At 37.9% G+C, this 27,765-nt stretch overlaps 1 protein-coding gene across 1 annotated transcript in view; it reads right to left on the bottom strand.

Moving 5' to 3' along the window:
* Positions 1-2,284: 2,284 nt before the first annotated feature.
* Positions 2,285-27,765, bottom strand: part of ptc (protein patched) — a 171,429-nt gene continuing 145,948 nt past the window's right edge. Inside the window, exons 8-22 of the mRNA XM_067146079.2 lie at positions 23,794-23,915; positions 23,553-23,700; positions 23,208-23,348; positions 22,970-23,128; positions 21,961-22,056; positions 18,396-18,521; positions 16,854-17,159; positions 15,911-16,081; positions 11,651-11,963; positions 9,017-9,753; positions 6,893-7,035; positions 5,975-6,074; positions 5,629-5,874; positions 2,484-2,616; positions 2,285-2,394 (exon numbers count right to left, since the gene is read on the bottom strand). Of these exons, the coding sequence (XP_067002180.1) occupies positions 2,285-2,394; positions 2,484-2,616; positions 5,629-5,874; positions 5,975-6,074; positions 6,893-7,035; positions 9,017-9,753; positions 11,651-11,963; positions 15,911-16,081; positions 16,854-17,159; positions 18,396-18,521; positions 21,961-22,056; positions 22,970-23,128; positions 23,208-23,348; positions 23,553-23,700; positions 23,794-23,915 (3,051 nt within the window). The remainder of the gene's footprint in view (positions 2,395-2,483; positions 2,617-5,628; positions 5,875-5,974; positions 6,075-6,892; positions 7,036-9,016; positions 9,754-11,650; positions 11,964-15,910; positions 16,082-16,853; positions 17,160-18,395; positions 18,522-21,960; positions 22,057-22,969; positions 23,129-23,207; positions 23,349-23,552; positions 23,701-23,793; positions 23,916-27,765) is intronic.

Genomic DNA, 27,765 nt, shown 5'->3' with positions numbered 1-27,765 from the left:
AGCCACAATGTTTGAAGGGTGTCGGGCACTTTCCGTGCAAGTACAAGTCATCTAAAAAAATGCAAACAGTACAGTAATCCAAAAAATAATGCATTTGAACAGGGGAGCCAGCATAATTTATCCTCGTCTTTGTATCGTGTTTTTTCCTTTCGTTGCGCGAGGTTATGTTTGTCAGTGATTTATGAAAATGCATTATTTGAACATTGTAAATGCACCTTGTTGGATACATTTTGGAAATAGTTTTTTTCCATGGTATTTGAAAGGTTTAAACTGTGCATCAAGGTTAACTGCATGCACTAACGGATCTTAGAATATTTTGTGACGTGGCAAGGGTTGGCATTTCTGAATTGCGAGTTGGTGGTTAATTCGAAATCACATAATTCGAAGTCCAATTTTGGAGTCCCAATGACTTCAAATTAACGAGGTTTTACTGTACGTCCTCATCTCTCCAATAATTCCGAAGGCACTGTACTTTTCCCAATGATGTTCTTAAAGTTAAACACAGGTATTCCTTCAAGTGCCTCTGTACTGGATAAAATAAATTTATTCCCCGATTCCAAAATTTTGTAACCTTTATATAGCGGCCACCTGTACTAATGAGCATTTTATCAGAACGACTGTAGGCTGCTTTAGGCAGGTTTCATTGTATATCAATCTGAAACCTATTAAAGAGAAAGCTTGTAGCTTGGGGTTTTATGTGAATGTTGATATCATGATTTTTGCTATATTAAAAAGAAGAAACGAGAAGAGATTTAAATATACAGGAAGAGCCACACATTTGTACAGAAAATGAAGTAGCCTATAAAGGGGTTGAAATTTAACAACTTTCATGTAGGAATTTATAACTATGACGAAACCCTGTGTCAGAGCAAGCCTGAGAATGTCAGAAATAACATAATGGACAATTTATTTGATTTACATTTTTCAAACTGCTCTACACACTAAATAATTCAGAGCTGACAATCAATGATGCGATAGTCATTTGTGCATAAAATGAAGTTAGACACTGGGCACTGAACATATTTTGTAGAGTTTACTACGTCGATGTGATGCCTGCGAGGAATGTGGTGAGCGACAGATGGAACATCTTTTGTAAACAACACTCATTGTCCAGTGTCCAACTTCACAGTGTCTACGAACAACTATCACTTTGTTGATTGTCAGTTCTGCATTGTTTAAGAATGTAGGCATTGTGCAAGAATAAAAATAAATTGGTCATTATGTTGTTCCTAAAATTCCCAGGCTTGCCTGATGCAGGGTTTCTTTCTAGACTACATGTTCCTATTTGGAAGTTATTGTACTTTAACCCCTCTGTGGGCTACTTTCTGTGCAACTTTTTGAATCACCTGGTATATAGCCAATCCTATGGTCTAGTGGTAGCAAGTTCGAATCCAAGCTCATCCACAGTGGGCTGGAACAGGCTTCATTTAACCTCGTGAGACCAACTGAGGAGCTGTCATATATGAGAGGCAGCGGATCTAGTGACTGTTGATATTGTAGCCATAGCCATGGTACCTTCAGTTTTATGTGGAATCAGAACCACAAGGACATTATTATTCATTTCTAAAATCCCAAATGGATTGGCCGGGATTTGAACCAATGCTGCCTTGGTGACAAACCATTGACTATACCACTTGGTTATTATGCCACAGGAAACTAGCTACTGGAAAATATAAATTAAATGAAATAAGCATGTGTTCTTTGACCACCTTCCCCTCATACTGTTATAGGCATTATAAGTTAAATACTTTAATTTAGATCTATCATAGAGGTATTAAAACAATGTAACTAACAACTAATACGGCTATTACTTAATGAAGGTGGAGAAAACTTAAATTGATATTAAGTTCGACTATAGGATGGCGTACAGATGTAACAGACCAAACTGCACACAAACTTATCATTTTCAGGACAGCCAAAATTTTTTGTAGTGTAAAATATTTTGTACTTGTATAAGTTAGAAGAAGTCTTCTGAATCCTTCCTAACTTATTTTTTTATCATTTCCTATTTTCTGATAATTCTATTGTAAATGTACAAGACTTATGTGAATCTGTAACATTAAAAGCTCTGTAATAGTTTCCATTTGATATCCTTCAAAATGATGTTGTAAGAATGAAAATGTAAAGATTCATTAGTAGTTCAGTGGGTATAACTAAGGATAAGTGTTCATATTACATGGATGGAACAGGTACTCGGTTGCTTCATACTGCTTGGTTTTGTTTGATGCCTACCCAAATGAGGCAGGACATTGGTAACATAACTGATGACACCGCAGCTGCGATGCTAGGAGCTGTGCTTCCCCGTATTATCAGAGGAATCCTGTTCGGAACCAGAGTCTCGTCGGCGACTCTGGCGTGATTTGCTGGTGCTGCTGTAATCGCGCTCAACAGAACCTGTACACAACAAATATTATCATATTAAGTATTCTCTCTGACAAGGAATAAAATACAGGGTCACATCTTGTTTACATGAAGGAACTTACCAGGAAGAGGTGTGTGAACCTCCACTTTAACATGGGCAGTGGCTGTAACCTTGGTGGTGACATGAGACTGCGATGATGGAGGAGGTGTTGAGCTTTGGGATGAAGTTGAACTATCGCTGCCATGAGATGCACTCTGAAAACAGTGATATAAACAATTATTTCACCTACTATAATTCTTCTGAAAACAAATCATTTTGATTTACTACAGAGTAGAGTTTTCTGTTCTTTTGGACTGATCTGCTGGTACAAAGTTGTGCCTATTACCACAATATCTTTCAACAAGATTTTATAAAATTCTTACTTCAATGGGTATAATGCATATAATTCTTCAAAATTAGAATGTATATTTATTTAGCATATGTATTTTAGTTGCGGGGAGTGTCTGAGGATATGTTCAGCTCGCCTGGTGCAGGTCTTTCTATTTGATGCCCATGGATGACCTGCGTGTTTGGTGTGAGATGATGGTAATGAGGTAGGGAGAGTGTCGCGACATAGCCTACTCCTGTTATAATTTCATGTGGCTATTTCTAACCGAGTGCAGCCCTTCTAAGGCAGACCCTCCGATGAGGGTGGGCGGCATCTGCCATGTGTAGGTAACTGCGTGTTATTGTGGTGGAGGGTAGTGTTATGTGTGGTGTGTGAGTTGCAGGGATGTTGGGGACAGCACAGACACCCAGCCCCTGGGCCACTGGAATTAACTAATGAAGGTTAAAATCCCTGACCCACCGGGAATCGAACCCGGGACCCTCTGAACCGAAGGCCAGTACGCTGACCATTCAGCCAACGAGTCAGATGCCTACTCCTGTTGAATAACACCAATGGGTCTGCTCAAGGCTTAATATCCTCATCTGATAGACAAATCACCATCAATTGTATTATATGCCCTCACTCTGAACAAACATTGCGGAGAGGTTTAAAATTGAGTTCAGGCTTTTGGCACGCAATTTAGTGATTAGAAATTGTTTGCCATGATCTCTCCCATGCTACTAGCCAACATTCTGATGGTGAAATACTTTTTTCCACCAGTGGGACTCGAACCCGTTAACCACCATGTCAGATCATATAGAATTAATGCCTTAATGATCATGGTCGCTGGGCAGATAGACTGTGTAGGAATACTTAATTTACATATTGCATAAATGTAAGGTAGCAGCACGCTGACCTCACACCACTGCATCCTATGGTTTAAATCCCGGTCACTCCAGTTTTCCCTGTCATCTTTCATTCCAGCAACACTCTCCAATTCATTTCATCTGTCAGTCATTAATCTCAGCCCCAGAGGAGTGCGACAGGCTTCGGCAGTCGGGACAGTTCCTATCCTCGCTGCTAGATAGGGGCTTCATTCATTCGATTCCTGACCCGGTTGAAACAGGAAACAGGCTATGGATTTGCAATTCTCTTATTGCATAAGTGTAGATGTAAGGAGGTTGAATATTGTTTATTTGAATGTTGTTTATGCTGATCGGACAATAAAAAAAGACCCTTACAGAAATAATAAGGCTGACAAATTGTAAATACCAAGTCATATACAGAAAGATAGGAACATGAATAGGAACACAACAGGATAAAAGCAATGACAGGTCATTGTGGGAAAGTGGTGCAACATAAACAGAAGCCTAGGACCAACATGAAAATACAAAGGGATTTCCAGTATCTCCACATCTTCAAGTAAATTGGCTCTCTTTCATCAATCTCAGTTCTTTCATATCCATTTCGTCCCTACTATGGCAAACTAGTGAAGGTAACGAACTAGGGAACCTGTAGTTCTGAAGTTTTGGTCTAGATTTTATTATTTATATGTCTATCCTTTGACAAAGTATCACATCTGCACCTCATTCTGTATGGTTAACACCTAAAACCAATCATTCAGTATAAGAATTGATTTAACATGAGTAATCACAGCTTCTTTCAGCTCTCCTAATTTTTTGACAATTTGCACATTTGTTAGTTTGCCAGAGCGGGGACAATTTCTTCTCAGCGCCTGCCCTGCTCCTCAGCTTCCTCCCTTCTTTATCCTGAATTTTTCCTTGTCCAGCACCACAACCATCTGAGCCACTCATCCCAGCTATTCTATTTCTATTTTGTGGCATCTGATATTTGTTTATTAAATTATATCTACCTTCTGCATCGATAAAATAAAATTTCATGGATAATCTGGACTCTGATGGCCTTCTTAAATTAAATTTGGCTCTTGATAGGTATGACTTGGCCAACTGTAATTTAGATATTTCATATTACTCTGTCAGATGACAGAGAAATGGATTTCTGTTGGGCAATCTACGGCTGAGCTTTTAATTAAATTTTTGAATAAACATCAAGTGCATCACCAGAGATCTTTTACAAGCTTTAATCATTAGACATGGAGTGCTGAATGGACATTTTCTGCGCTTTAAAACCTGACTACCTCTGCCGAGTTTGAACCCACAATCTTGGAATTCAGAGGGTGATACTCCACTACTGATTTATCCATACTAAGATTTGGCATTTTCAATGGCAATGACAGGATAACAGTTGAAGAAACCTTAGGTACCTAATCATCATCATCACTGGCTAGACAGCCCTTTGTGAAGTTTCTGCAAGTCTTTCCTGTTCAGTGCCGTAAGTCCAGTTTTGCCACGTCGTCGTAAAGAACTCAGGTTGGCTAATTCTTCTTTGGATTTTGGGTTGTCAGCCCTATGCCAATCCCCAGCCATCTAGAAGGACTGATGTTTTCTGTGAGATTTGTCTCCCTTAGCTGATGGATCTCCATTTTATAAAGCATCGGGAAACTGCTTTTCCGCCCTTGCATGACTTAGCCGCATAGGTACCTAAAGGTACTTACTAAACTAAAGGTTGTAAAAAAAAAAAATGTTTTTAAAATAGCTTCTTTATAGTGAACAGTAAAAGACATCTACAGAGAGTCATGCTGATGAATTATTCATATTTTTCTTAGTTGATAATATGTGGATCTAATACCTCTCGCAAGACACTCATCCTCCATATTTATCCTGAGCTTGACTGTGCTGTTCTGCTGATATCTGATTACTCTGTATGTTGCTAATGTCCTCCAAAGCATTATAACTAGCATATCACAAAAACTGTATGTTTTAAATGTGAGTTGGACAAAACTGAGAATATAATACTTCTAAGCAAAATTTTCACATACCTGTGTTGGGCCATATGTAGTTGTTTCAACTACCAGCTCTGGTTGAACCACAATCTCATGGGTTGAATGCCAGGAGTTTGCTTCTTCTGTGATGGTTGTGAGAGATGGTTCGGTATGAAGACGGTTAGAATGACCTCTTCTTGGTGGTGCTACTTTCGTAACTCGGCAAGATCCTGAACGCACACGAGCTGGAGTTGGAGGTGGTGTGGGAGTAGAGATACGATCAGGGAACTCGTGAGGCACTACCTAAACAGAGTGAATACAAGTCCATTTAACTCTTTTCTTTATCAAGAGAATACTCAATGTTTTTTAGACGATACTAAAACAAACACAAACTACTACTTACCTCAGCTTGTGGTCCAATTAAGGAAAGAAGCACAGGGAAAAAGACTAGACCATTGAGAAGTCCCACGGCTATCATTGCAAATAAAACATAGAAGAAGTACCTGAAACAAACAATGACATGAAGAAAATTTTTGAAGTGGGTAAATTTATTTAACAGTAAAATATAGTATAAGATTTTCAACACCATTTTCTTGTTGTCTGACCTGATTAGCAACAAAATGTAAGATATAAATTGCTACAATTCTTCTAAAATAGGGAAATGGTGGTAAATTCATGAACGATTTGAAAGAAAAAATTAAAGTGGATACAATCAGTTTGGATACCTTGCAACTTTTATTTTTATACTTCCTCTTAAAACAATAATCACCACCACCACCACCACCTTTAATTTTCTATGGATAAAATCAATCCTAGGTGAGGTATAATGTAGTTCCTTTAATGTTTTATCATGTAGAAAAGACTGTAATTTCACCCAGGTATGACGTAGACCCTACAATGTTTTACCATGTAGATAAAGCAGAGATTCTTCCAAGCAGTTTCAAAGAGTTTGGGAAGAAAGTCATCATAAAATCAATTGCAAATGTTAAAATTAATTGAAAATGGGCAATACAATTTTGGTTTTCTGTAGAGTTTACATTAAAAACATGTAGGAATAAAAAATAAGCAACTATCCAAGTTTTCTGTCTTGGAATGAAATATCCATAAATTAATGCTCTGAATCATTTTCTTTGGTGAAGATGTGGTGTAAATCTTGTTCTTCCATTCCTTTAATGCATGGCATTAGGTAATGATCAAATGTGAAGGAAAAAAAAGAAGAAAGATCACAACTATATCTTAATAAATCTTTTACTAGTCTGGTTTTCATTCTTGGCAACATTGACAATACACAAACACACAAAATTAAGTCAATAACACTCACCTAACAATAAAGTCAAACTCTGAGAACGCCAGCATAAGTACACCCAGTAAAGTGGTGAATGCTCCATGCATGACTGGAGCAAACATGTGTTCGAGTGCTAAACGTATCCGTCGGTCTCTTCCTCCGATACTGCTGACAAAGCCCTGCAGAGAAGGATGCAATTAGATCTAAAATCATTCTTCAGCTATACATTATCATTCAAATATGTTAATCTCTGTAAATAAAATATAAGTTTTCCCTGTAAATGTTTTCCAATGATTTCCAGTACTTATAGTTCCATACGTTTTTACCGCATGAGCTATGATAACGGAGAAATTAAGGAAATATTTTTATCACCAAGTCCATTAACGGTGAGCATCACCAGCATCGAAATATCTATATTTATAACCCATCGCAAACTTTTTATGTCATGCCCTCTTCTGCAACATAACATTTTTTGCACCCCGTTGATTCTTCCTTCCTTTGCACTACTTGTTCTAGGCCGGCTGGTGGCCATGAACGTTAAGACGAAGTCTATATGGTTTGACAGTGTGGTTAGCTGGTTCGAGTTCCATTGGTCGAAAAGAATTTCACCATCAGAATGTTGGTCGGCAGAGTAGGAGACGTGGTGGTATACAATTTTAAATCACTAGATTGCTTGCCAAAAGCCTGGATTAAATTCCAAACCTCTCTGCAGTGGTCATATAGAGTGAGGGCATATGATGCTGTTGATGGTGATTCATCCATGGGATGGAGACATAAAGCTTTGCCCTTTGTGTTATTCGACAGGATAGGCTATGTGCCAATACCGGTTTCACCCTCTGCCTACATCATCATCATCCCACAGCCAGATGCACAGGTCGCCTATGTGTGTCAAACCGAAAGACCTGCACCTGGTGAGCCGAACATGTCCTCGGACACTTCCGCCATTAAAAGCCTTATGATAAATAAATAATTAACTAATTAACCCTTTGTACTTTGCACGCGCGCGAGCACACGCACACGCACGTGCGCACACACACACACAATGTTCTGTTTATCTAATTAATAACAATAACACTGTAATGGGAGACATTATATCAGCTTTGTTGCTGGTATCACATACCTGTGACATGGGGTTGGGATTTTCGTGTGATAAATCATGCATACTCAGGAAGAGCACACCGCCTTAAATTTCCTACCAAATCCAAACTTAACAAGGGTGACAGAAAGGCCTCAAGGTCTCAGAACACCGAAGAACAGTGGCAGAAGGTTCTGTTTAATAATAATAATCTAACAAATTTATGTTTATGGACGATAATAAAACAAAATGATTTCAACAAAGGCCAAATTCATAAGTCTCACTTAGACTAAAACTAAATAATAACCTTAAAGCACACCAAATTTCAGCAGGTTTATGCAAAATATTATTCAAAGGTACCTAAGATTCAATATTTTACTATTCAAAAACATTAATGGTTACATGTATAGTGCACTGCTCACAAGTTTCAAAGGCTTTAAGCTATTGTTGCCTTATATATCCAAGTACTGTCGTAATTTCTTATTATTCAGTAGAATGTTAGTAAAGTCTAGATTCAGTTAATTGTATTGATATTTATGCTCTTTGGATTTTGTTTCACATTTTACATCACTGCAGAAGCAGATGTGGAAGGTGATCGTACTCTGATTAAATTTGCATCTTGTTCTTTATTCATTCGGTAGTTTCAAGGGATAGTAGGCATTCAACGAATCACTCTCATGCGATTGCTTTTTACTACTGTGAATTAACCTCTTATTCACGATTATGATGATCACTAAGAAAGGTTAATTACCTCACCTAATATGTACAATAATCCACTTTAACTATCTTTATACTAACTGTCAGGCTGAGAAAGAGAACTTCCTAGCTGTACTGAGAATCTGAGACTTGTAATAACTGTTTATTAAAGATACAAAATTGGTAACATTATAACTTTTGATTATTCTCTGCTACCCAACCCTTTGCAGATCACCAGGCTAAATGGTGATTTCTAGACAATATCACCCACAATAACCATATAAACTTTGTGCATTTATAGGTTCTTGTGATATACCACATACTACAGACAACAGAGACATTAACATTTTATTCATTAAAATTATTAAAAAGAAACAGCAGATACGTACCAGGCAAATATGAACAGTGAAATGTACTCCAATGCCCACAGCAACAATGAGTAGTACAGCAGGTATGGCACTGAGTTTGATGCCCAGCACTCCCATGATGCCTAGCAACTGTAGTACCATAGCAGCAAGAGAGAAGACAACAAGAGCAGCAGCCCAAAAGTTCAGAAGCAGGATTGCAATCACAAGGAACACTGCAAGTAATGCACAGAAAAGAGCCAGTCCTAAAGACTGACGTAGTCCCAGGTACTGTTCCCAAAACAGAAATGGTATACCAGACGGAAAGTTGGGGAGACCTCGCTCCTCGAACTTCTGGCAAAGTGCCCGCACTTGGCCAATGAGCCTGGTTATCCGTTCTGTATCACCTAGTCCATGGAGGTAGAAGGGCAACTGAGTGTACACAAGAGGAGCTGATTTAGGAATCTTCAGTTCATAGTCCTCTGCAACATGCTGCCACATTCGTGGCTCAGGCCTCAAATTTGCTTGAGAAGCACTGTATGCCAAGGCATCGTTAGATGTCCATGCACTTAAGTAATTGTAAAACGCTTTGGGATTAATGATGCCTTCTTCATCCACTAACCGCACCTGAGTAACGAGGGATTTGTCGATGGGGTTATCTACATGGCCAGTCTGAACCAGCAGCTTGTAGGCCAGGATACCTTCATCGGACGCATTGGAGAACCATTTCTCTTGAGTAATACTGCCACGGGACCAGTCACGGTCAAATGCTTTCTGTAAACCTGGAAAAGATATGTTTCCTTCAGCACAATGTTATTTTCATTTCTTTATACTTTAACCTAATGGTGCAATACATTTTATTCTAGCCATTATTTGTAAATTAGAATGCACAATGGTTCACTATTGACTGAAATTATAGTCAAAGCAAGCAGTGAGTGAAAAAACAACAAGGAAACAGACAATTAAAGGGAACTTTTTTTTTTTATAAGATAGGGAATTCGCCACAAGGATGAAAGCCCTAAATGCAGCAGTGATTGACTGACTGATTGATTGATTGACTAATTGATTCATTCATTGAACTGTTATTTCACCAAAAAAATATGGAGCGGAAAATAGGATAGGAACACTCATAACTTCATATTTCTTATCTTGAGAAATTTCAACCAAGTATTCCAATTGTATTTTAGCCAGAGGATGATGAAAGAAGCAATCATGTTATGATTAAGCTGAGGATATTTCCTAAAATGTCTATTCGTTCCAGTAACTGCTAAACATGCAGAGTGAAGTTAAAAGTCCATTTTATGTCAAACTATAATGAATAAAAGGCATCTGTTAATGCCTATAAATACCTATTTTGACTGTTAGTGCCTATTTGCAATAAATGCCTATTTAAGCACATAAAACATTTCTAAAAATATTTTATTTAATGGATATCTTATTGGTCGGCAGATGATATAGGCCCTATCCCAATTACATCATGTGAGGTTGAGAGTGCATTCTCTCGATTTACAAATATCCTGAATGAAACAAGATATAAATTTACACCAAAAAACCTTGGAAAATGCACGGTAGTCAACTGTAATGTGATTAGGTTGTTTTGGAACAGTTTCAATATATCTTCACAGAAATGACAACAATACCAAATTGGCAATTCAAAATACAGTAAGACCCCTATACAACACTGTTCAGAAATAATTTAAATTTGAATAGTTAATACAAAGTCCATCTCCGTGGCCTTTGGTTCAGAGGGTCACAGGTTCGATTTCCAACAGGGTCGGGGATTTTAACCATCTGTAGTTAACTCTCTGATTGGGGGACTGGGTGTTTGTGTTTGTCCCAACACATCCCCTTCTTATACACACAACATACCACACTACCAGCAACCACAGAAATATTAAATACATCCCACTGCATAGGGTTGGTGGCTGGAAGGACATTTGGCTATAAAACAGGGTGACGTCCACATTTTTCATCCACAATCCCACCAGGATATGGTAAAAGTGGAGGAAGAAGTTAATAAAATTGTATACACACTTAAAAATTTTGTTATCACTTATTTTATTGCCAGTGTCTAAATACTCCATTCTATTCTGTCTTGTAACTGGAACTGTTAAATACAACTTCCTTTAACACAGAACTTTCTTCAGTGCATTATAATGTTTACCGTCCCTTCAACTGCTATGGAGGGCTGGATTTTTTCCCAGTTGATACAATGGAGGAAAGAAACCCAACCGGCTTGAAAATAATATTTAATATGCCCAACCTGCCCCCAAAAATACATTGATTTCAAAATATCCTTAAATATATGACATTTTTTATACAACCCATATCATTGGCTGAAATTCACAACAGAATGTCGCTGCTCCCAAAATACAATATTGGCAGGTCTGATTGACAAATGCAATGAATGACTTGGCCAAAACTCTTTAAAAATTATTTGTGAATTATTTAGATCAAGGATATGAACAGATGCTCCAAGATTTGAAGTAACAGTACTCTGCATTTGGCTGAAGAGAAACTGCTTTGAAAATAGCCACAGCAGCACAAGGAACTGAACATCCAAAACACCATAACTTTCCAGTCCTATTATGGAATGAACCTAACCGTTCAATTCTGGAGGTGGGTACAGTACATTAAACAATGGCTGCAGAAGCTGGTCTAATGATTGTATACACTTACCAATTAGCCAATCCCTGAACATACTGAGCCAGAATTCAGGAAGGCCTCCATCATCATTCTTAATGATATTAGGAATTCTCATGTATGCCTCATGATATTCATAGAGTAGCTTCTGGTTGGTAGGGTACTCAAAGTCTCCTTGTGTCACAGCATACATGTTATAGAAGCCAAAGTAACGACCTTGTGCACTGAGGAATGCATGTTCATCAGTGTTCTGGGGCACTATATCTGTCAGATCCAGGCCATCTGCAACTTTGGTAACACCCCATACACTACCAGCCAGCACAGCAACCAACACTATCATAGACACGACCTGAAAGAAAATAGAACACACCAGTCAGCAATTCTGATTTGAAGTCGACAAACTAGGCTAGGTAAGAGTTCTAGGAAAACATACTAGACACTATGGACGACTGTAGAGCAATGATAAGAGCTGGGAAGTAATCGAATTACATGTAGAAAATACTTTTTTTAATAGTAATTTTTATTTGTAATTGTTACATTTAACAAGATGTAATATTCACTCGTAATTTACTTCTTGAAATAAAATTGTAATTATTACATTCAAGTAATTGTTACATTCTAGTTATAGTTAAATTCTAGTAATCAATATAAATCACATAGAGAATTTGACAACTTTGGAGCTCCAGCACTGCCCAGGGTATAAAGCCGAAAATATGATGTGCAGCCATTCATTTTCTCACAGCTTGTTGTGGTTACTGGTATAATAATTGTGAACCACAACTTTGTGGGAAACATGTGGTCAATAACGGAACAGGAATGAATATGCGACAGTGAAGGGTTTAACTCTTTCACTGTCTTAGTCAGACTACCTTGCTTTCTCCTCAGCGTTTTAAAAGCTCATGCACAAAAACAAGACACACATGAATAATTGAAAACCTACAACTTGTTTTCCAGTCATTGCCCGGGTCAGGGATGGAATGAATGAAAACCTACAACCTGTCTTCCAGTCACTGCGTGGGTCAGGGATGGAATGAATGAAGCCCCCTCTTGCGGTGAGGATACGAATTGTGCCAGCTGCCGAGACCTGTCGCACTCCTCTGGGGCAATGATTAGTGACTGACAGATGAAATGAAATGATAATGGAGAGTGTTGCCGGAATGAAAGATGACAGGGAAAACCGAAGTGCCCGGAGAAAAACCTGTCCTGCCTCCGCTTTGTCCAGCACAAATCTCACATGGAGTGACCGGGATTTGAACCACGGAACCCAGTGGTGAGAGGCCGACACAATGCCATCTGAGCCATGGAGGCTTAAAAAAAACCACGACACACAGACATAGACAAAATTTTCATTTTCTTAAAAACTATAAAAGTAATTTGAAGAAGTCCAGTTCTGTAAAATTATCAGGAATATCTATTTTCAAACCTGCTTGCCCAGTAAGTTGTAGTTTATCGGGGATAGGAAAAGAATCTACACATTTAGGGAATTTATGGTAGTGTGAAGTCCCGTCACCACCACTTGCTGCTGGTAAAACAATATCAAGAATACCAACGTCATCTTTATCACGACTGATACTTTTTGGTCACTAGGTTCACTTGAACTCTCACTTTCACTGCATAAATTATTATCATGGTACAAGTCTCTTTAAATGTCGTCGTTTAGCAAAGAACACAAAACACTGCACGATGAGGAAGCCATGGTATAAACAAACAGTGGTTAGCGTCATTCTTTCGTCTCCAGTTCGGCAATGCAAGGAAGATAAATACTTAGAGCAGCATTATTGCGAAGAGAATATCTTTGTGATTCCATCTGTGTGCAACAGATGGTGTTTACATTCATTTTTGGCTACAATCATAGCAATTAAGGGAAAGCTGCACAAACCCAAGTACGTATTTGGTCTGATACCGTGCAGCGCTAATGGGGAGCCTAAGTGCATACTCGAATAAATATTTTGATTTAGTTGGCCATCAAACTAATGAGTATATGAGTGTGAAACGCAAACTTCAAATTTCACTTGGGAGCAATCATGTGATTGCTCTCACTTAGTGATAATAAATATTTAATATCTCTATGCTAAAAAACAAAACGAGAAGTAATATATTTTTCCTTGCAAATTTTTGTATTATTCCAGTCTCTATGAAGAAAACGTTGTCAGTGATTTCCTATAGAATGGTGTTCTGTGAAGTAATTGTAAGTTTACTGATTATTAGTTGAAAAAGTAATTTGTAATCGAGTAAAATTACCATAATTTTATTTTGTACTTTTCCCATCACAGGCAAGATGGTACAACAAACTCTCAATTATCCATGTGCCAAGGGCGCCCATACCCGGGGGCAAGGTGGGGCCGCGGCCCCCCTATAGCTCTCAGAGAAAGGCAAAAATTTAGTCTAGTCAGGTGTTTTCCTTTCAAGAAAATGATTTAAAAGTCAGTATTACGTAGAAGCGGTAGTACCGTTCCCCACCAACAGGCAGGGAACACTGTGGGTTATTCTACCACAGAATACTAGTTGCCATTTATCTTCCAAAATATTAAAAATACTACGTACCCTCAGGTCTGGGCCCCCCACCCTACAAACTGTCATATGGGCGCTGATGCCATGTGCATTTTATCTGGTTTGTGGATTATCTGTGTGTAGTTCTGGAAACATTTCTGTTTAGAGAACGAACGCAAATGGAGTGCCACTGTTTTGATTCAAAGCAACCTCCCACCCACAGAAGCAGAATCCTTTATGTGTCCATTACAAAGAAAACACACAATAAAAATAACAACAACAACAACAACAATGTTGTAGGGTTAAATAATGACCACCTACACCAAAATATTCATTCTTGCAAATTCACATGAACAAAGCGAGACTTGTAAGCCATGCAACCAGATGCACACAAATAATTTTCTCCACATCTAAACTTCAAAATGCTGACTTATTTCACTCAACCTGTACAAATGAGATCTTTTTAAACTATGCCTTTCACCCATTTCTCAATGGGAAACCTGCAGCTAACGGCTGTGTGTTTTTCCCACTGTAGGGAGTCTGCAGCATCTGGATTAAATAAGTTATTATTGGGACAACATTTAATTGTCACTACATGCATGCATGAATGTTGTGAATTTACTATTGTTAAGAAATGGCAGGAAAATGCAGACTTGTTGTTCTGACTATAAAACAGCAACAATACTTGCTAATGATTATGGTATAGAAATCCAGACAGCCAGAGACTTAATAAAAAACTACTGAAATTTTCAAGCAGAGCAGAAAGCCAGGCAGGACTGTCACAGTGTGAGAGAATTAAAAACCTCAAGTTAATGCAGTTCTGGATGAGGCACTGTATATGTGGCTCAAACAGAAAAGAGCAGAAGGAGTTCTCATGTCAGGTCCCATGTTAATCAAGAAAGCAAGAGAACTGCACCAACTTCAGAAGATTGAAGAAGTTAATGCTCCTTCAGGTTGGATGACTTGGTTTAAACAGTGCTACAGGATTAGATAAATCACAGTTCAATGTGAGAAATCGAGTGCTAACAAAGATGCAGCTGACGTCTTTTTGGATGAGTTTCCTACTTTTACAGAACAGCATGATTCTTCTGCCAGAGTACATTTATAATGCTGATGAGACCAAAATCTACTGGAAGAGCCTTAATCTTTAAAAATACAGGAAAGAAGCCTATTTTGGTCACATCTTCTGGTGACAAACATAGCCTGATACAACTGATCATTGAAGCCAAGACAGAAGGGAAACATGGACACAGAAGATTATTATCCTGGGCTTGGAACCTCCAACAGTGGTTCAGTATCCACAGTGCGGAAATCTTGATGTGGGAATGCAAAATAAGAAAAAAAAAAAAAGAGTACTCCATTATAGTCACCAACCTTCTGTGAGGAGATGGCAATGTATATCGATTACTAGAATTGCAATTTTATTGCAAGAAAAATTACATTTTTTAAGCAGTCACAGTTACAAGTAATGGTTACTAAAAACTATTCATTACAAGCAATTTAATAATTTGATTATTTTAACTCAATTACTTACCAAGTCTGGATAATTTATTGATGATGATGATGATGATGATGATTATGATGCTCATTCTAATAAAACCTTATATAGAGAGGGAATATCCCTTTAGAAAGTTATATATGTTGTAGAACTAGTTTGAATTTTGTAATGTTTGTTGTTTTTGATGTATGTATATGTTGACTGTCATCTTTTAATGCTTTAAACAATGAACATGCCTTGGATGTTTTAAAGAGGACAGGTGGGAGTGCTCTGGTACTAGGTTGGTGAAATAACTGAACAAGTTGTACCTTGACAGAAGTTTTGGCTATAAAAGGAGAGTAATGAGTTGCTGCTAGTCGTGTGAGAGACCATCTCCAAAATCCCTCCATTTGACAACGTCCAAACCTCTTCTCAGCATCTGCAGTACCCTTTTCTGGATCCATAGTCAACAACTCTCGGGTCGAACCAACCCAACATTCCTGTAATAACAAAAATATAGATCATGATGAAGGAAGAAGCATTTGGGTGTTCGTGCAATAGAGAAGAAATAAATGATCTTGAAATACTTCAAAAAAGGGCCATAAGATTAACTACTCATGTACAAATTTAAAAACGGTTAAACACAGAAATCAGGTACAGGAAAGACATTCATAACTACCAAACTAGGTCAATAGATCAGATATACACTGGCCATGTATACTCTTCAAGGTATCGAATAAAAAGCCACAGCAGCATTGTATAACTAATTGCCAATTGAGTTAAGGAGTATTAAATTTTTTCACTATTTAAGAAGTCTGTTTTTAGTTGTTTCTTTTTTTTTTTACAAATATATCTAGAAATGCATTAATTATTATTGCCACAGTTAAATATAATTAATAATTTTCTCCAGTGTACTGCCAACATTGTTGTGATCAACGTATATTATATTAAGAATATTAAACTTTTTTTTTGGTACCGTGATTTGCAAAGCCAAAATTGTAAAGGGCAAGCTAAAAGCTCATTGGGACAGTTCTCAGAATGAATAAATGAATAAATAAATAAATAAATAAATAAATAAATAAATAAATAAATAAATAAATAAATAAATAAATAAATAAATAAATAAATAAATAACATTTTACATAACAACATAAAGTGAATACAAATTTTTCAAACTATGTAAGAAAACTGGTGATTAGAAAGTACTTTCTTCAGAAAACTGGTACAAGTTTGACTTTATAGTCATCCACCCAAGTGAATGAGGAAACTCACTGTAGGTGCATGAGTCTGCTGAGGCTGAGGACTGGCCAACACAGTGACAGTCTGCTGGCGGTCAGGAGGCAGAGCTCTCGTAATCGTCTGGAGTTTCTTGGGTGGCTCCGGCACGACCTGTCCCCGACGGCGAGCTGGTCTGACATTGGGCACTACACTGGGTAATGCCACACATGGCCAACTGTGGCCCACGCAGCAACATAGGATGTCGACTCTACCAGCCCGTCGCCGTCTCAGGTCCAGACTTACTATTGCTGGGAACACCAGCAACATGGTTCCCAAGTTGAAGAACACCAGTACAGCTGCCTGTTGAACAAATTAAATACTTATCAGAACAATACTTATTATTAAAAATGGTCAAATAAGCACTACTCATGTACAAATGTAAACAATGGAACATGCCTAGGATGTTTTAAAGAGGACAGGTGGCAATGCTCTGGGAGTAGGTTGGTGAAATAACTGAACATGATGGATACCATCTTCTATTATTTTTGTACAGTTATTTCTTAACATTTTACAAGCCTTATAAAGAGTAATATTGCATGCTTGTAGTTCAACACTGTGTTCTGACAATTCTTGAAGAGCATCACACGTAAGACCTCATACATAACTCCTTCTCTTTAAAGCTGCATGGGTTCATGTTATAACAGTAATTAATAATTCACTTGGTACCAAATTAGCAAATAACCAAAGCTGATTGCTAACTGCACAATCTGTATTACAAACTTGCTTGCTTTATGTTGGAGTTGTATAGGTCTAACAATTAGGAATATGGATAGTGTGTTTTTAAAAAAAAGTATTTTGAAATTTTCTTTTTAAATTTCCAAAAGAGTTGGTATGAATAAAATAAATGAGTAAATAGGGAACAAATGTCAGGACACTGATGATGTGCTTAAGAAGAGAAAAAAAATCTTTATTTGTAGGCTTATATGAAATGTGTTCTTATTAACTGCCAGTTCTTTCGGTGAGCACTAGGTCATTTTCAAATGTTTCACCCCCAATTTGTATTACAAACCTGCTTACTTTATGACTATTTTCAATGACAATGACACAACTGAAAAGGATAGATACTGTAATTAAACTGATACAGGTAAACTATAATTAATTATATTGAAAAGACAACAATGAAAATAAAAAATATATTCAGGTATAATCTACAGTAAATATACCCATATGAGGCAGTATTAGTGATATAATTACAGTCCTTACTTTGTCTGAACCTGAATTACAACTGCAGAGAAAATAAAGATTTAGGGTTACTTTTTTTTTAATAACATAATTCCCCATGATGGATAGCATCTTCTATTATTATTGCACAGTTGTTTCCTACCACTCTGTACATCAAATTGAAACATCTAGGATGGTAAAAATTTATAATTTTAGAATGGTATGCTGTGTGAAATGGGACAATCTGCTTGTAAAACTTAATGTTTATTGAAGACCCTGTTCAAATTTCTCAGAATTGAAGAAAGTGAACAAGAATGGGAAATGTTAATTGTGGACAATCAAGCATTCATATAGCTGGTTAAACAATGTGCTCACCTGTAGTGAAAAGACTCGCAGAGCTGGAATGGGGATGATGGCGGCAGCAAAGAAGGCACACATGTTGCTGAGGGATGTCAAAAGGACACTGAGGCCAGTCCGTTTGAGTACCACTCCTGTATGCTCCTGTAGAACATAGAATAATAAAATATTATATACAATTTGTTTTGTTGATATTATCTACTGTTATCCATAAATTCAGATCTCTATAAATACTATATTTTATCCATACAGTAATAAAATGATGCTTTTATTTGACTAAGAAAACCTTCCATGTCATATAAAGACCAATGGTTCAGTTTATTTTGGCTGTATGTATGTTTGAGTATCACATGAAACTGGCAGGGCATCATCTGAAGCTGCAATAGAATAGTTCATGATCAAGAGAGCATTTTGCACTGGCAGCTCAACTTTTTGAGCACTTTGAGCTTCACAATAGTAAGACCCACTATTAAATTCCCTATCTTTAAACATAAGAATCTGCCTCTACATCACTTTACGAGCCTTATAAAGAGTAATATTTAATGCTTGTAGTTCAACACTGTGTTCTGACAATTCTTGAAGAGCATCACATTCGTAATATTTTTCAAGATACCTCAGAGATAACTCCTTCACTCTTATCCTTGTTCTCATCCTGGTCCTCTTTCAAAATATGCCACAAATAACTTGTAGTTTTTTGAAACTGCAGAAACACTTCTGTAACTTGAAGCTACCCAATGAGCTTTTAGAATTCTTCCAATTTAGTATAGTTGCTGGTCCAGATCATCAGAAATATTTCTGTTATCTGGCATTTTTATGTGACTGGTAATATAATGTATAAAATTTGTCAAGAAATTATTATTACTCTGTGATGGGAAGTCCTTTGTAACTAAATCAAGAGAGAGTTCAATTCTATGGTTAGTGTGGTGCCAAAACAAGACGTGGATCCTTAATCAAGATTATTACACCTTTTTTTCTCCCTAACATCACAGTTGGTCTATCATCTGCTACTGCAGTAAGATTCTCTATAAAAAATTCTTGAGAAAAGCCCAATCCATCCAAAATATTCATCAGACATTGAATAATACCTTGGGCACATATTTTGCAACAACAACAACAACAACAACATTATCCATTTCTCTCGCCCAGCTCCCGTCAGGTTGGAATGTTTATGGTACTTTTCTGTCTTCCTTTATCTAACCACCATTGTTCCTCCTTAACTGTGTTCCAATCCAGGTTTTTTCAAATTACAACTATTCTTGATCATTTTCAAACACGAGTCTGGATCTCCCTCCTTCTATCGGACTCTTCATCACCCGCTTTGGCATCCTTCCCTCTTCTGTCCTCTTAACATGTCCAAACCATCCAAGTTTATTTTTCTTCATTCTGTTGTAAAGCTTTTCCACTCTGCCTCCTTTTATCTCTGTCCTTTCTTGTCTACTCTATCTTAAAAATCTACCTATCTTAAAAATTTCATTTCACTGGCCTGGATTTTATTCTCCTGTCTATTTATCACTCTCCTGGTCTCTGCTGCATATGTCAGTATTTGGCAGTAGTACACCTTATTACATCACCTCTTTACATTTCATTGTTGCTTCCTTTCTCCACAACAGGTTTCTCTCACTCTAGTAGAATGCATTTCAATTTCCCTGTTGAATCCTTGTACTGATCTCCATGTCTAACCCTGCATCCTGCCTCAGTTTGCTTCCCACGTATTTGAAGCTCTCCACAATTTCAAGGTTTTGTTCCCTCCTTTCCCTTTCTCCTCTGGTCAACACCAATGTCATACTCCTTTCCATGCTAATTTTCAGTTAATCTCACTCAACTGGTTGAGCTGTCCTTATACTTCCTCTCCGATTTCTTTCCTGACTTCATTACCTTCAGCTCGCTGTACCCATATTTCATCTTTGTTTCCTTTACACTTTCATCCATAAACATTATGAATAACAGTGGTGACAACACAGTTCCTTGTCGTAGTCCTGTTTCATTCCAAAACCACTCCGTCCTCTCAATTTGTGTCTGGATATGGTTGCAAGAATTTTTGTTCACTGATTGCACATATTCTATCATTTGTTTTCCAGATCCTTTCCATTACATTTGTTCTGGGTTCACAATCATAAGCCTTTTCTAAATCAAAGAATACCATCACCATATCTCCTCTGAATTTCCAATGTTTTCCCATTAACTGCCTCATACTAAGGTTGGAGTTTAGTGTTGATCTTCCATTACATAAGCTCTTCTTGTAATTGTCCTTCCACCTTTCTTCTCATTCTCTTTGCCTGTATCCTTTCAAATATTTCCGCTACCCGATATATGAGTGTGATTCCTCGATAATTGTTGCAGATTTGTATGTTTGTCTATGTCAGGAAGCATTTTCCTTACATATATTATTAAAGCTGCCTGCTGTCATTTCTTGATGGATACAGTACTTTTGCATCCATCTTTTGGCACAGGCCAGAGTAAAGTGTAGCTTCCACCGAAGTCCCAGTCTCATCCATGGCTGTGACAATATGGAAGTTGCTGGGGTATGGGTAGTGCTGAGTGATGACATTCAGAGCACGACTAGTGCATCTGAGTGTTATGAAAGGTGCAGCTCATAGGGTCAGTCGTGCTGCAATAGTACTTTCTGACCCAGTGAGGAAAGCAATGGCAAACTACCTCACTCCTCATCTTGCCTAGTATGCCTCATTTTGGTGCTGCCATTGGTTTTTGGGGTTTCCTTATAACCGCATAGCCTTTGGTGGTGCTATTTGAGGATCCAACCAGCCTCTGGGCTGATGACCTAACAGACAGATATTATTAAAGATGACAACTGGCTAATAATAGTACTCTTCTTAATATTAGCAAAGAAATCTTGTAATTAGATTAAATTATTTTCTTAATTAGGGTGTTTTCATTTCATCTCCAATAATTTTAACTATATTGATACAAGCATTTGTTGAATGAAGAATTCGGCCCAATCACTTCTTAAAGATTAATTTCAGATTAAAAATCATTGAATGCCTGATTTTTCTAGGCAATTTTATAGGCTATTCTGAAGATTTTGGAGGTTATTTCTTTATGTTCAAAAGCTTGAGTAAAAGAGACCTCCAACTTTTTTTCTTTGTGGCAGTTAATATGTTAGTTTTGTATGTTTTGTGAAACTGTGGACAACTATTGATGAAAATTAATCTATCAATACTTCCTGATGTCATAATTTGAACATAATGCGATGGAGATGGCACCTAACTGGAGACACACTTTTAAACAAAAAAGCAGTGCTTCAAGCAAATTTTCAATCAGTTCCTAGTTGATTTGTACACAAAGGTAGAAAGTGAGAGACTGTTGTAAAAAGTAATTTAACTACTTTCATCCCTTTTCACAACTCAATCCAAATAAATTTAAAATGACATTATTATTATTATTATTATTATTATTATTATTATTATTATTATTATTATTATTATTATTATTATTATTATTATTATTATTATTATCTCTGTATTAATCTTCATTGCCACTGATATGAATTTCAGAAAGGAGGAATTTTACAGATCGCTAAGAGTTGCACTATCTCCACTTATAAATAAAAGCAATGTGAACTTACATCAGGTTGTAAGTTTGTGCCATCTTGTTCTGCATAAGTGTGAGTTAACAGGAACATATCATCAACACCCAGTCCTAGGGCAAGAAATGGTACAATCTGGAACAACATAAAACACTTTTATATGACCATCAGTGGAAAATGAAATGATCTAACATTAGTACAAAGCTATCACAAAGAATATCATCAGGTAGAGAGGGACATGAAACAAAAAAATTAATACAACAATTTTATAAATAAAATTAGAAGAATAACCAATATATGTTACAACTTAAAATTATAAATAACAAACTTTGAAGTTCTGATGAGGAAATCAGCATTTATTTTTCAATGATTGAAAAAAATCGAATACTAATCCTAAAATCCATTATTTTGAACCAAACTGAGAAGCCTGTTTATCATTATTACTATTATTAACTGCAAATAAGCTCATTTAGCACTACGCAAAGTACTTAGAGGTGTTATTTCCTTCCATGTGTCCATTTTTCTTTCATACGTTTCTCTTTTTGGTCTAAGTTGTTCCAGTTATTTCCTTCAGTTTGTCTGATTGGCAAAGTAGCCATTTATGAATTTTGGATCTAAAGATCTCCCTGTTCTGAGAGTCTTCTTGTGTTATTCCTGCCAATTAAGGTAATTTTTTATTTTGCCAATAGATTTCTTAGTGTCTATTTTGGATTTACAGTATTCCTGTGTTTATAGAATTTGACTGTTTGTTTTGTGAATCTGTCACGGTTCATGTTTTTGCTTTGCTTGAACATTGTAATCTGTGTTTCTTAGTCATTGTGAATGTCTGTGTATTGTTTGTTCCTGAGTCTGTATTGTTTGACTTACTTTTGATACTGATGTTTTCAATTGATGAAAAAGAAAAAGTTGAATTCCTGATGGGAACTTAATTTCTGATTTCAAATATCTATGCAGTTGTATGTAGATTGTAATAACTATTAAACAGGTTTGTCTAACATTTTTCATAAGTTCAGTAAGTAAGTATTTGTGTAAAACGATGTCACTATACCTGGGTGGTAGAAGCATTAAATGCAATGCCCAATAGTGCACAGAAGCCAAGTCCAGCAGCCACTGTGATGGACACGAGGATGACTCCAGCAATACCAATGCCAGCCTGAGATCTTATAGGATCGTGCCACCTGAGAAGCGACACACCCGTATACACCAGCTGCAACATAAGAATACGGTATTCAAAAAGTTCTCCAACTTCCCAGGATAGTCAAAAATTCAACTTATGACCAGCTTACCATAACAACGTATCCTGCTGCCATCTTCACCACATTGAGCTCCGAGAATTGACTTAGGATATCATTCAGTAGAGTTGTGGAAAAAGCGTAGATATTATAGGATCCTGTTGCGTTATCCCCTTTAAGTTGATGCCGAATTTCCTACACAAGCAAAATGTAGTAGTGAAATAATCATTTTGCTTTTTGAACAGATCATACTAATCTAATCCTATTAAAGTCTTTCACAAATTATAATGACATGATAAACAAATGGTAGGGAATCTGACACCTGGGCAACAGCCCTAAATGCAGGTCAGTAATGACTGACTGAGTGATTGACTGACATAGACTGCACTACATTCTTACCTCCGAAAACTGCCGTTGCCACATTTCTAATATTAAAGCTGCTTTTTCTTGCGTCCATTCAACGTGGTGGACTTTGTACGAATCTGACCAGAACTCATAAAGCTCCCGTTCCCCCATGAGCTGTACAACCGTCTGCAAAGCTCGAGCTCTGTAATAAAGAAAGAGGGTTAAAGAATTCAAATAAAATGAAAATCACTGTTTCAAATGTATTTTTCACGATTATGCCATTTTGCTCTCGTACCTCTGGATGTGTCCGGTTTTGTTCTTGGTGGTTCCGCCCACCACAAGATCTTCTGGCCAGTGCATATATTTTGCAGCAAAGCCATAACAACCACCAGTGAGCTCTGCACCAATGTCAGGGACCTGTAGCAATGTTATCATAATTAAAACATTGGCAAAATAATTAAATATATGCACTATTTGAAAATAAAAGGATACTGGATCACACTGGTTCTTTGGAGGGGCAGTGACTCATAAGGGCAATCTAAAAATGAAGTGTTAGCATCCCTATAAATGTTTTGGATGATGTTGCACGCACTGGTGACAGAATGGGGGGAAAATTCATCTTAAATTACAGCATAATTTTTCAAGACCACCACATACAGTTAATTAGGGGTAGATTCGGCCAGGGTAGTGTGTGATTTATGATATTTTTGACTGTATAGGCATGTAAAATTTTTATAGCCATATAATGATGTTACTTGTATGTAATGATTTAATGAGAGAAAAGTATATTACAATTGTTATTTATGTTAAAAGTGCCGAAGTGAGGTTCAGCATATGAGTTAAGATGTTTTTAAAACTAATAATTGAAACTCTTATCTTATTTGGCATTATGTTAAATTTAATTTTACTTAAATAATATTAAGACGACTTTTTATTCATCTGAGAAAGAACAGTGTCTGCCTTACATATAAGGTAACCATGGAGATCCAGGATGACAAAACAAAATAAAAAATGTATAATTTTAAAAGTCCGCCTCTGTGGTGTAGTGGTTAGCATGATTAGCTGCCACCCCCGGAGGTCCGGGTTCGATTCCCGGCTCTGCCACGAAATTTGAAAAGTGGTACGAGGGCTGGAACGGGGTCCACTCAGCCTCGGGAGGTCAACTGAGTAGAGGTGGGTTCGATTCCCACCTCAGCCATCCTCGAAGTGGTTTTCCGTGGTTTCCCACTTCTCCTCCAGGTGAATGCCGGGATGGTACCTAACTTAAGGCCACGGCCGCTTCCTTCCCTCTTCCTTGCCTATCCCTTCCAATCTTCCCATCCCTCCACAAGGCCCCTGTTTAGCATAGCAGGTGAGGCCGCCTGGGCGAGGTACTGGTCATTCTCCCCAGTTGTATCCCCCGACCAAGAGTCTGAAGCTCCAGGATACTGCCCTTGAGGCGATAGAGGTGGGATCCCTCACTGAGTCCGAGGGAAAAAGCCGAACCTGGAGGGTAAACAGATGATGATGATGATGATGATAATTTTTAAACAGTTTTTATCTTAATACATAACACATAAGGAAATAATTTATTTGTTGTAATATAATTGGTTGTTCAATATATGAGTCCGGCTCCATGGCTAAATGGTTAGCGTGCTGGCCTTTGGTCACAGGGTCGGGAATTTTAACCTTAATTGGTTAATTTCGCTGGCATGGGGGCTGGGTGTATGTGTCGTCTTCATCATAATTTCATCCTCGTCATGACGCGCAGGTCGCTTTTGGGAGTCAAATCAAAATACCTTCATCTGGCGATCCGAACTTGCCTTCGGACACTCCCGGCACTAAAAGCCATATGCCATTCCATTCATTATATGAACATAATTATTCAAGATTCCTCTTAAAATGCTCTTGTATTGCTGGTCACATAAACCCAGTTGGCTTAGAAGCTTCCTGGTTCATAGAAAGTATGTACATTAAGTTTGCAGAGAGCTCTAATGATGCCTAATCTCCTTCCATTTCTGGGTGCATACAGCATGTCATTGGGATAGTTATGTGATAAGCTTTAGTTTCTTTAACAGACGATCTAATTAATTTGTCCACATCATCTACAAAATTATGCTCAGTTCAGACCCACCATTCAAACATTCCTGCAAGAATTTATAACATTCATAAATCAATTGATAGATGTAATGATTTGTCCATGTGATGTAGTGTAGCCATCTAGTAAGTATCTAAGTACTTGTTTTGCATGCACTGAAAAAGGTTTCTAATGATACGCTTTTGGGCTGATAGAAGTTGAATGCCGTAAATAAATACAGTATTGTATAATGTTCCGCCAGCCCCCGCAGTGTAGGGGTAGCATGCGTGCCTTTTACCCGGAGACCGCGGGATCTTTACCTGGATCTGAGGGCTGGTTCGATGTCCACTCAGCCCACGTGATTACAATTGAGGAGCTATCTGACGGTGAGATGGCGGCCCCCTTCTAGGAAGCCAAGAATAATGGCCGAGAGGATTCATCATGCCGACCACACGAAACCTCGCTGCGCCATGGGGGGGGGGGGGGGGGGGAGGGAGGATGGAAGTGCGGATAATATTCCACTTTCCTTATTATTTTGAAGAAAATAAACATATCAAGTTTGACATACCGGTAGTATGAAACACAATAAAGTACAATATAGGCCTATGTTTCCATTTCATCAATGTAAAATTTTCTACTACAGCATTCATAAAATTTTGTCCGGAAACAGGAGCAATTATAATGCAACACTAAATGTATAATATTACAGTTTAAATCAGTAAAAAATTCTTTTGAACTTTCTTTTATTGCTTGAAATAAAATACGAATTTCATTTATAAGGAGAAAGAGAGGAGGATAGAAATTGAATTTATTGACAGCATGACACTGGGAGTAAAGGACTGCTGCCCAGACAAATGGTCTTCAGATACCATACTGGAATGTTATGTAGTCCGCACCACGACATCCTCGGCCCTATCTCTTGTCTTCCGCGACTGCGACCGCTACCTATCTCATCAGACAGCCCTCTTTACTGCTACTAATCACAAACCTATTTCGTACCAATTTAGTGGTACTACTCGCAAGTACAGGCAACCCATGGTGTTCCCCGCATTATGATACGAATCAAGAGTAGTTTCATGGTTCTAATTCAATCATCCCTGTCGCCCCTTGTAGTCGCCTCTTACGACAGGCAGGGAATACCGCGGGTGTATTCTACATGTGCGTCCCCCATCCGCAGGGGGTTAAAATCCTTGGACAGGCCGGGAATCGAACCCAGAGCCTCCAGATAAAAGGCAGACACGCTACGCCTATATCAGAGGGCTGGCCAATAATAATAATAATAATAATAATAATAATAACTCCCGGGGATTTGATCTCTGACGTTTCGAGAGATAGTGGATCTGAACTTAACTGTCGGCAGCCCTGAGGATGTTTTTCCGTGGCTTCCCCATTTTCACCCCAGGCAAACGCTGGGGTTGTGCCTTAATTAAGGCCACGGCCGCTTTCTTCCCACTCCTAGCCCTTTCCTGTCCCATCGTCGCCATGAAACCTATCAGTGTCGGTGCGACGTAAAGCCAATTGTATTATATCCGACGTGGTAGAACTACTACATCTAACATCGTTTCTTACTAAGTTCAATGTCCGACTCGTTGGCTGAACGGTCAGCATACTGGCCTTCGGTTCAGAGGGTCCCGGGTTCGATTCCCGGCCGGGTCGGGGATTTTAACCTTAATTGGTTAATTCCAATGGCACGGAGGCTGGGTGTATGTGTTGTCTTCATCATCATTTCATCCTCATCACGACGCGCAGGTCGCCTACGGGCGTCAACTCGAAAGACTTGCGCCTGGCGAGCCGAACATGTCTTCGGAGACTCCCGGCACTAAAAGCCATACGCCATTTCATTTCATTTACTAAGTTCAATTAGCAGAAACTGTTAGTATATATATTGTTAAGAACCGAAAGACCGGAATATTATTATCGTGATCATCACTGTTTTATGAGTAATAAACATTTACTGTTGTAAACTCACAGCTTCTTGTTCTCAGCGTATACAATTGATTTATAAAATCTTCCAATTCTTTAATCACACTTGGGATGTGAGCTGGATAAGAAATCTACAGCAGAAATGCGGATCATGTTTCATTTTGTTGTGTGAAGTTCAAAAAACGATTCAGACCAGACCTCGAGACAGCTTATTCTCGCACCTTGGCGAGTTTGCGAGAATGTGGAGGCAGAAAGCATATCCACTGAGGCGTGCAGTAAACGGGTGGC

This window comes from Anabrus simplex, chromosome 4, assembly GCF_040414725.1.
Source record: "Anabrus simplex isolate iqAnaSimp1 chromosome 4, ASM4041472v1, whole genome shotgun sequence".
Taxonomy (NCBI): Eukaryota; Metazoa; Arthropoda; class Insecta; order Orthoptera; family Tettigoniidae; genus Anabrus; species Anabrus simplex.
This window is presented reverse-complemented; position numbering and strand designations above follow the sequence as displayed.